The following is a 10,866-nucleotide window of genomic DNA, read 5'->3' as shown; positions in this document are numbered from 1 at the left end:
TCCCTCAATCATCAATCCAAATGCGAATCAAAAACTCATATGTTCTTGCTTTATCGATTCATCGACCTAATACACAAGGTTAGTTGAGCTGACCGGTTTGACTCGTTGACTTTATTTGACTTTGAATTGACCAGAATTTGACGGTTGTCACACTAATCCATTAAGTCCAAGTCTCCAACCTTTAGATCTAAACCAATATGATGTTTAGATGTATAAAGTTTCCAACTTTATTCATAACAAGATCACAAACTTTCAAAATCCAAACTTTATGCACTAAAATGACAAAAAAATGCTAACACAAATTGCATGGCTTAATGAACAAGCACCAAAGAACAATTTTCCAAGTCCAATAAGTCCCAAGAGTGTTCCATATAGATCAAAAGGTGATAGAGTTGCCTCAACTCCCAAAACACAAGCTCAAGGGAGCAAAAAGTGACAAATATGACAATTAACAAGATCTATGGAACCAATGAGCAAGTTTGAAGCTTTTTACATCCTGTGTAACTTGCCTACACACCTCAGATTTATCAGATCAAAGCAATAGAACCGTAAACCAACAACAAACCACAAGTGATGCCTTCATTGGATCTTATGCAAAATCGTGTGGGTTTGATACCATAAATGAACAAAAACTTATCACAGCATCAACAACTCTATTATTAAATCAAGAACCGATTGGTTTTAATGAACAGACGAGGAAACCTCACTACATAAAACTCTCTAACTTTTTACATTCAACCTTACTACAACTCTAAATCTAATCTACTCTCAAATATGAGTGTAAGAGCTAAGAACCCTAATCTAGAAAAGATAACATGTAGGTAACGCTCAAGAGGAGAACTAAAGAGAGAAATATGAGAGAAACCCTAATTTCATGTCACCAAATGAGTCTCATGTCAACATTAAATACTCCTAGCTGAACTTCGGGTCAGATCAGGGCGACAAACCCGCGAGAATTCGATTGAAGTTTCATAACCTATACACTTTACACCCTTTGACAACAATTCTTTACCAAATATAGTTTAAATTAATAAACAAAAATAATTTATTTATCTCACAATAACAAATTAATTCAACTCTTATACCAACCATTTAACAAATAATCTCATGTTTAGTTTGCCGACAACACTAATTTCAACATAATAGTTTTTATATAACTTTTTTTCTATTTTATTTCATCTCTCATCATATGTTTTATTTATATATGAATAAAATGTTTATCAAATTTATATAAAACTCATTCTTTATTAACATGTGAATATACTGTGGATATAATAAACCATGAATATACACGGTTTATTTACATGTAAATAAAGCGTATGATGAGTGCTAATTTTAAAAAATAAAAATAAATTGACATATATCAATATGAATATGGATTAATAGAGAATAAAACATTATAAATTTTGATATATTTGAATTTTATTTTTCTATAAACATAGCATTCTAAGATGGGTAGCCAATATTTATTCTTACATTCCCAACATTTTTATTATTCTCCACTGAACCTCATTCCCAAAAACATCCCATGCTTTTCCTTAATTCTCGTTTCTCAAATTGTGTTAGTAGGTATGGCCGCAACTTGTTAGTATTATTATAGGTAGTTACGTATCGTTTTTCTTTATTGAATACCTAATTGAGACGTCAGAATTGATATGTCACCCGCCTTGACTACAGTCCAAATCTTATATGTTTCGCTTTTATATTCTTCTTTGGAGAGCTATGGTTCCCATGTGAATGAGATCCATTACAAGTGGATAGTATAAAATTTGCTTTAAACGTAGGTTTCTTCTTTAAATCGATCATATAAAACTAGTTTACCAAACTTAACTACTCCCACGTGTATTGTCCCGGCGGGATCGTAATCATTGATCTATAAAAACAACAGAAAAGGAAAAGAGCCGCCAAGATTAATGCAAAGCCCATTGGTCAAGGTAAGGATGCACTCATATGAAACACGCATATGCAGATATACATAAATATGTATTCATATATCATCATATATATGTTGTTGTTCACTTAGAAAGAACATGAAGGATTTGCCCCATGATTGCGTAGTACACATCCTCTCTCGTGGGTCCCCTCGGGATGCTTGTCGGTTTGCAGTTGTCTCTTCGGTGGTTAGGGACGCTGCAGAATCGGATGTTTTGTGGGATGAGTTTTTGCCATCTGATTACCAAGAAATCATATCGAGATGTGTGTGTCCTGTGAAGTATAAATCCAAGAGGGATCTATTCTTCAAGCTTTCAAGTCCCCTTTTGATTGATGGTGGCATGAAGGTAATTAATTAGCTTATAATCATTTTATCAAATGTTTTCTCTTTTGTTGGTCGGATAGTAATCGTTTTTTTTTTGTTTTATGGGTGTAAAGTTAACATTCATTGTGATGGCTCATCTATTCTTTATACCAAGTTACTCACAAGAAAGCAAATTTTGTAGAATGCAATTGATTTAATGATTAATATTAGAGTTTGATGTGGATCTTGGGGGTCCGAATGAATTTATGATCCGACCCAAAACAAAGTGGACAAACCCGAATTGCGAAATCAACGGGATAAGTGGGACACGTTTAGTTCTTTCAGATTTACTTGTATATGGGTTCGGCCCAATAATTACAAAGATTTTCAGTTAACAGTTGAATAATATAAGATATTTGTGGTTCATGTTCTTGGACGTAATTCAAAACTCTTTAGCCGAACCACATAGATTATGGTGTCATGTATTCTTGCTTATCTTTGATTGCATTGCTTAACAATTAAAAATCTTATTTGCCACAAATATTTTTCTTTATCCATTGATTGTTGATCTAACACTCGTGGTTTTGGATTGTAGACATTCTCGATAGACAAAGCGACAGGTAAAAGATGTTACATGTTAAGCGCAAGAGATCTCAACATCGCTTGGTCAGACAATCCTCTCTTTTGGTGTTGGAAACCCATTCTACAATCAAGGTGATGTACAATATACATCTAGTAATCACCAAAAATGCTCATTTTTATACATTTGATATAAAATAATCATATCTATCTCTACACCTTTTTGATAAATTGTTTTATATAAGTTACTTACAACAAAATCCTTAAAATTTTGAAAACTTACTGTCAAAAGTCAGGAGAACCCTTTTATGAGAAATTGGTGGTTACTTAGTGATATAATATGTAGTCATTACTCATTAGACACCTATTTTGATCATTTTTCAGTTATTACATATTATATAAGATTATATGATGATGCTAATTGTATTTATTGACTAAATATGAAACTTTTAATAGATTTGCTGAAGCCGTGGAGCTTAGAATGACAAGTTGGCTTGAAATAGAAGGAAAAATAAACACCAAACTTTTATCACCAAATACCCAATATCGAGCCTACATCATTGTCAATATGGCATCTCATCGTGCATATGGTTTAGACATTTTACCATCCGAGGTTTCATTGGAAGTGGGCAAATTCCATTCGCAAGGGACAATAATCTTGTCTCCCAAACAAGGATCAAGCTCAAAATTTGGAGAAAATATTTGTAGGGCTTATCATGAACGAAATGACGGATGGTTGGAGATAGAATTGGGAGAATTTTACAACTATGGAATACATGAAAAAGATGTTATAATGAGGTTGAAAGAGATTGAAGGTGTCCATTTAAAAGGAGGGCTTCTAGTTGAGGGAATCGAAATTAGACCTATCTAGTATTATTATCAAAATTGGAAGTGTTTTGTTTTGTACCGAAGTTGTAAATGTGACATATAACATGAAACTTGTAAAAACATTCAAACGATTTGGGACATGTTCACTTAACTTGGTGATGCAATCTAAATCTTGCTTAAAATATGTCTTGGAGTGCTAACGAGAACCATAAATAGCCCACGATTTCGGTTCATGAAGGTTTAATAGCAAACCGTGTAAAAAAAACATTAACCAGCGATAGCCGATTAAAATTGTAGGTGTTAATAGCAAAACCCATAAAATAATAATAATACTTCAATACTTTAACTTTTTTCAATTATCTATTTTTGTAATATTTTGAATTCCAAGCTTGTTCCGTAGAACTTATCATATGCCAACTTATTGCCAACCTTGACTAGAATCCAAATCTTATCTGTTTTGCGGATATATTATTCTTTTGGATAGGTATGGTGCCTAATATGTGAACGAGATCTATCTTTAGTACCACATAGTCATACATATACATTTAAATTATAAAAAGATTATATTTAGAGAAAATTAATCGTAATCCATGACAAGCGGATAATATTATAAATTGAATTTCCAGTTTCCGTCCAAAATACACAAATTATTTTTCCAACTTTGACTTGTAAAACCCCACCCCCAGGCCCCAGTCACGTTTGTGTTCCCACATAATGTCTGCCGCCGCCATTGATCTATAAAAGTTAAAAACTAAAACAAATAAAGGAATAAGAGCCCCCAATGGTGATAAAACTTGTAAAAAAAACAACAAAATATTATAAGTGATTTGTTAGTAAAGTAGAATATATAACATGAAAGTAGTAACAAAAAAAAAACACTTTGAAACGATTTCTTGACTTACTTGACAAGTTCATTGAACTTGATGATGCATTCTAAAGCCCGAGTAAAATAGGAGTCTTGTAGTGCTAACGTGAACCGAAAATAGCCCGGGATTCCAGTCCATGAAGGACCATTGATGCACAGACCAGTGGCTCTAACCATTGCTTCTCTGATATTCGAGTTATTCAAAACGGCTTTCCAAGAGCAAGAAGAATTGTGTTGATTCAGCTCCAATTTTTTTCCTATGTAAGCAGATGGCTTTGCAACTATGGAAACCCCACCACAAGCTTCAACTACCTCCCAACCACACCCCTCCAGTGTCTAACCATCATACGTAAAAAAGAAGACAGAGTGAGAGCTAACAAATTTGAAGTATAACTTTCAAAGTAAAATGTTACCTCTTTCAGCTGTATAAATCTTCCAGACAGCAACTTCCACTGTCCTTGAGTAGCATCCAAAAGATCTCCTGCTTTCTGCTCTCTAAGATCCAGCAACTTTTTTGCAGTATATCTAATAGTGCTATGCGGTTTACTCAACCCTGAAAAATTATAAATCCCATCACCCCAAAACCTCCGATCTACAACCAAAAACCCAAACGTAATCCCTCCACTAACCATCTTAAAAAACAACCCTCCAAGCAAACACACATTAAAACTCGGTTTTCCCGAAATCAATTTCACCAAACTCCCATCCAAATCCCACTCGTTCAACCCATAATTCTGTTCAAACTCCACACCAGAGAACGAAGTATCAATTATAACCCGGGCCCCGTATTTCGCACAAACAGTCAGCAAATTTCCGATTTCCTCATTGCTGTAGATCAAACCGGTCGGGTTTACCGTGGGCCCTGCAATATAAACCCATGGTTTACTCACGTTTTCCAATACACCACTGAGTTGATCTTGGGTCATTTTGAAATGGTTTTCGGGTTTGGTGACAACTGGCATGATTTTTGCGTTTAGAAATTTGGCAACGGAAATGTAATTCCCGTTTGATCCCGTTGGCAAACAGAGAGTGGCGTTTTCTTGAATGCATGTAAGGACTAATTTGGTGAAAATGGCTTGTGGGCAGTCTGCGTATATGAATTCTGAATTGTGATTGGTGGAAAAACCGTATGTGGTTTTGATGAATGTTTTGAGGCTGGGTGTTGTGTCGCATTCGGATTCTGTTACGTTTTGTCTTGCGAAGCTTTCGAAAATGGCGGATTTTACGGGAGTTGGAGTGGGGAGAAAGATTTGGTCCACGTCCATGTGGATCAGGGGAGAGTTTTCGGTTTCTGTTATTGAGAATTCCGAGTTGGTAAGAACCGAGATTGCTGAGGTTGAAAAGCCGATCATTTCACTGGATTTTGCATCATTGGATTCCCTCTAAAAAAAATAATCATCATAATAGGAATCAAATCTAGATATACGTAGAGACATCTAAAAGAGCTTAAAGCTTTACATACAAGACATAATTAAGTGAAAGAAGTAACCTCTGCAGGTGGATGTCGATCAGGAAGCTGGAATGAGAGAAGCTCATTGAAAAGACAACCATAATAGTATTGGCTAATTAGTGCGATATTTCCCTGTAGTAGCTCCACACTCTTAGACAATGCCTTACAAATGGTTGGCTCTTCTGATATCACAAAAGCTACTTCAAGATCTTTATAAACCTGGAAAACAAATTTCAGTACATTACAATAGAATAATTAGCCAAACACAAGCACAGAGACTGCAAATTACCTGATTTTTCAATAATCCACAAATAATAGCTGCATGAGGAGGCAATGGAGTTCTAGCAAGATATTTGAGGACCCCATTAGAACTGGGGAGGCTAGAAAGCTCAAACTGATCAGATATATCTATAAAAAGACGAGCTCCAATTTCCATTGTAGTCATTAAAATATGTTCAAAAGCAGAACTAGTCACAGCCTCAAACTCAGCCATCCCAGTAACCACAACTTGTGGCCTTAACTTCTTTATCAGCTCTATCATTAAATCTGATTGGCGTGGTGCTTCTATAACTGTAATTCCACTTGCACACGAATTATCATTCTCGTTATGCTGAAATTTAAATCAAGACATATTAAAATTGTTATTATATATTGAAGTAAATGTTTAAAAGTTATTACTATATTTATACCTCCATCTGAAGTGAGGTTAACCATTGCCTGGGTAGGTGTCTGCTAAGATGATCATCAACAATGGCAAGACGTGGGGTAAACAACTGCAGAGCATTCTCAATTGCTGTAGCTCGTGAAGGAAACACAACAACATTCTTGCAACAAGGTTAACAATAAACAAGTCAGGAATGCAAGTTATTTCTCACAAAAAGATGTAAAAAAAGGAAAAAAGCATTTTATTTTACTCTTTTTAAAAAGGGAAGGAAGAGCTCTTACATCAGCGGTGATTGGTACATGGTGGTATGTTTTCATGAAGCCTGCAATAAGATTCCGGAACCTTTTACTTCCAGATGGAGGCTCATACGGGAAGTGTGAATCGTCTTTCAAAACACTAGCAAGATATGCTAGGAAAGGTATCTTCTCATCAGCAACAGAATCGTCTTCAAATGATAAATCCAAGGAATTGCTGATATCTTGAAACCCGTTTTTCAGAAACTCAAATATTTTTTTAACCTGTCAGTTTAGTTGGTTTAGTATTCAATCAATTTTCAGTGAGTAGTATTCCCATCAGCTATTTCTTGCATTTAGCTCTATAAATTAAGGAGGACCTGATTCGGTTGTCGAAGCTGACAGCTGTAAACTGACAAAGCATGAGAAATACGTCCACCAGCCTTCCCAAAAGCCCATGCAGTTCTAGCACAAATTGGTTGATCCCCAACAAGTCCCATGAAAAACTCAAAACGATGTGGATTATTCTTCTCAATTTCAACTAAAGCCGAAATGTCAGTGTCAGAAGCCTGAAGAATTTTAGTCTGCCATAGCTGTGTCACAATGAGACCACGCCTTTGAAATAACCTTTTACAAACAGCTTGCCCTGGTCGACCTCCAATATTGAAAATCATGATTCCCATTGGTTTCATCACTTCAATTCCTTCTTCAACTGCCCTAGCAATTAGACCTAACCCAAATTGATCCTCAACAAAACCCTGTAGTGCACAGTAGTTGCTTAATGAATATAGAAACTCTTCACTTGCGTTTTCTGTGATAAGCTTGGACATTGCATCCGGATTTGGGTTGAGAATCTACAAGACAATGAAGAGAATTGAAAACATAATCTTGTATGCATCCCTAACCGTGTGCGCAAGATGAAAAACAAGAGTAGCTGATTTCATAACCAGACCTGTGGTATACATCCAACAATTCGCTCAAGCTCTATGTGATTATCTCTGCAATAAGATAGCAGATCAGATTCATAAAACTCCACTCTGTCGAGCAAAGTTTTCTTCTCGTGGTCATAAATAGGCTCTCCATTCTCATCCAAAGCATTTAAATACAAGTTTATCCAGGAAATCTTCACTGCTCTTGGATTTATATCGAGGCCATAAACCTGTATTTTGACATTTTTTTTAGAAATCTTCATTACCGTATTTCAATCAGCATTTCATTACTATGGATTGACTCATTACCTTCGATGGTAACCATCTCTCAGCAATTGCTATAGATATCCATCCATTTCCACAACCAAGTTCAGCAACTATTTTGTCTTTGAAGATAGTGTCGGGATGTCTATTCAGCCCCTCATAGAACGTAAAGGACCAGTCCTCTGGCATAAAGATGCTGGGGATCACCATCATAGTCAGCTTGTTTCTCTTCTGATAACCTAAATCAGGTAGGGAAAAAAATAAAAAGTAAGAAGGGAAAGCAACATTTCGTCTTCTGCGAGAAATGATGTATAAACACAAATTTCAACAAATATGGCATAAAAAGGAAGAAAAAAGAAAGCGAGAGTAAAGCTATGCAAATAACCATTGTTTCTCTTTGCAAACCTTAATTGCAGATTTCAGTCAAAAAGGGGGAAAGGGAAAAAAAACCATAGATGGTAACAATTAACAAACATCCACAACTTCGAATTGGGTACATATGTAGGAGACAGATAGGACCTTCATTTTGTCCGAGATATACGTCTTGTATTTGGAAATGGTAAGTATCCAGACACTGATTGGAAGCTCCATCGCTTTCGAGCTTGTTCTTGAGATGTGCAAAGAAGATCCGGGCTTCGGTTCGGGTCTTCGGATCCTCGAGGCGCTCTAAAAGTGATCTGAATGCACTGTAGGCAGAGTCACCTGACTGTGAACAGTGCTTCAAGAACTCATCTATCGATCCGTACAATCCTTTCACTGCAGCCATTGATGGAGAAAAAACTTTGAGTAATCGAGTTGCGTAGAACGGTATTGCGAACAGTGTTGTAGAAGCTGCTAGAATATATCCGTAGTATGGGTTTTCGCGCTATTTTAAAGATATTTACACAACTAGCCAGCAAATTACTATTTGATACAACTTCAGTCCTTGTGGTTTCACAAAATCTCTTAACTCCATCAAGTTTTATCAGCTAAATGAAAGGCATTTTCATCGTTTAACTATTACAAGGACTATTTATGAGTTTTTTGTTATTTAAAAAAAATTGTTTTAATATACAATGGACCCCACCTCTCTCTCTCTCTCTCTCTCTCTCTCTCTCTCTCTCTCTCTCTCTCTCTCTCTCTCTCTCTCTCTCTCTCTCGGACCACCAAGAACCCAACCACACACTCTCATCGTTTAACTATTACAAGGACCATTTATGAGTTTTTTGTTATTTAAAAAAAAAATTGTTTTAATATACAGTGGATCCCACCTATCTCTCTCTCTCTCTCTCTCTCGTTATCGAGGACCACCAAGAACCCAACCACACACTCTCTCTCACTACACTTGGAAGGGATCCGTTCACAATAAAATCTTATAAGGAACCATGAAGATTCATATTGCTTGATAGATCTAGACTCTGTAAATTCTGCAAGTCCAGGACCTTTAAGGGAAATGTTTCACACAAATTACAAACACCAAGATGCAGAACTGTTAGATTTCTGAAATTCCCAAAAAAAACTGAAATTGGAGTGCTAAGATTGTTCTGAGCAAGACGAATTACAGAAAGTGATTGTAGCTTCCCAAGGGAGTTATCTAAAGGGCCTAAAAGTTGACAAGTATACAAGCTCAAAGCCTCCAAACCAGGCAACGAAGAGGATAAAACCTGACACCAATTAGATTTTTTCCGATATGTTCACATTATCCAGATAAAGAACTCTAAGTTGTGTGATGTTTTTGATAAGCATAACTAGATTGGGGCTCTCAAGTTTCATTGAGCGAAAGGAGAAAAGCGAAGACATATAAAGAACTTCAAGCTTTGTCAGATGCGACGATTCTCCAGGAATCTGGTCTGGATATCACGAATTTGACAAGCTCAAAATCCTTAAACTAGTCAAACTGCCAAATCCTAAAGAAATCGATGTGGAATTGAAGTTATTTCCAATGAGATTCAGTGTCTCAAGATTCTTTAAACCGAAGAGAGGAACGGAATCATCAATAGAACTATATATCATCTCGGTTAAATCTAGATCAATAACCTAGCCCCCGATGCTACAATTAACACTTATCTAGGTGCAGCAATTTGCTGCATTTAGGTCCCAAGACACAAGTTTTGATGATAATAGGGTTGGGAGTCAATTCTTGAAGAAATTTAGGTTTCAATTTTTGGGTTTAAGGAAAACAAGAATACAAAGGTGGAAGACGACTTGAGGGGATGGTAGTTGCCCTTTCTCTTCTTGTTGAAATTTGTAACATCCCAAAAATACAGGCCAAAATTTTCATTTTTAAATACGTCATCATAAAACCAACAGTGTAATAAAACATCCGTAATATCATGTCATGTCAAAACCAAAGTAGAAATAATCAAACGTGTTATCATAAAATAATATCATAGTGTAATCCCAAAGATCTCATGTGCGGAAAACCATAGTGTGATGCGCTGCGATCAAGTCGGCTCCTTTCCTTTAAACACGAAGTGCCTGAAACCAAAACTGAAAACCGTAAGCACGAAGCTTAGTGAGTTCCCCCATCATACCACATACCATATAATCACATAACATACATATATTGTCAGGCATTTATGGGGTGCCCGACCTACCCGGTACGGCCTTTCTGGGGTACCGACCTACCCGTGTCAAGCCATTTTGGGGTGCTGACTACCCACGTCAAGCCATTTTGGGGTGCTGACTACCCATGTCGATCCATTCTGGGGCGCTGACTACCCTTCGGTGCTAACAACCGAACCTGGGGGACTATTTCACCCCCTACTACTACTATCACATATAACATAACATAAACATATTATCAGACATATCTAGGATGTCTGAACTACCCTTCGGT

At 36.4% G+C, this 10,866-nt stretch overlaps 2 protein-coding genes across 4 annotated transcripts; one reads left to right on the top strand and one right to left on the bottom strand.

Annotated features, from left to right (window-relative positions):
• Positions 1–1,740: 1,740 nt before the first annotated feature.
• On the top strand, positions 1,741–3,794 carry LOC145018627 (F-box protein PP2-B15-like). 2 transcript variants are annotated; one of them, XM_078976499.1, is made up of 4 exons: positions 1,741–1,934; positions 2,028–2,279; positions 2,832–2,950; positions 3,272–3,794. In XM_078976499.1, the coding sequence occupies exons 1-4, from the start codon at positions 1,914–1,916 to the stop codon at positions 3,684–3,686; spliced, it is 807 nt and encodes a 268-aa protein (XP_078832625.1). In that variant the 5' UTR covers positions 1,741–1,913; the 3' UTR covers positions 3,687–3,794. The 2 variants fall into 2 exon arrangements, with proteins under 2 accessions (XP_078832625.1, XP_078832626.1); XM_078976500.1 differs by having other exon boundaries at positions 1,743–1,934; positions 2,024–2,279.
• Positions 3,795–4,183: 389 nt separating this feature from the next.
• LOC145014992 (methionine S-methyltransferase-like) lies at positions 4,184–8,864 on the bottom strand. Of its 2 annotated transcripts, none has more exons than XM_078973436.1 (11): positions 8,568–8,864; positions 8,094–8,287; positions 7,808–8,014; positions 7,236–7,709; positions 6,904–7,140; positions 6,648–6,782; positions 6,248–6,568; positions 5,998–6,177; positions 4,922–5,890; positions 4,546–4,844; positions 4,184–4,394 (listed from the first exon to the last, which is right to left on the bottom strand). In XM_078973436.1, the coding sequence occupies exons 1-11, from the start codon at positions 8,812–8,814 to the stop codon at positions 4,388–4,390; spliced, it is 3,270 nt and encodes a 1,089-aa protein (XP_078829562.1). In that variant the 5' UTR covers positions 8,815–8,864; the 3' UTR covers positions 4,184–4,387. The 2 variants fall into 2 exon arrangements, with proteins under 2 accessions (XP_078829562.1, XP_078829563.1); XM_078973437.1 differs by lacking the exon at positions 8,568–8,864 and adding an exon at positions 8,454–8,475.
• Positions 8,865–10,866: the final 2,002 nt, after the last annotated feature.

Source organism: Lactuca saligna, chromosome 9, assembly GCF_052625555.1.
Source record: "Lactuca saligna cultivar CGN05327 chromosome 9, ASM5262555v1, whole genome shotgun sequence".
Taxonomy (NCBI): domain Eukaryota; kingdom Viridiplantae; phylum Streptophyta; class Magnoliopsida; order Asterales; family Asteraceae; genus Lactuca; species Lactuca saligna.
This window is presented reverse-complemented; position numbering and strand designations above follow the sequence as displayed.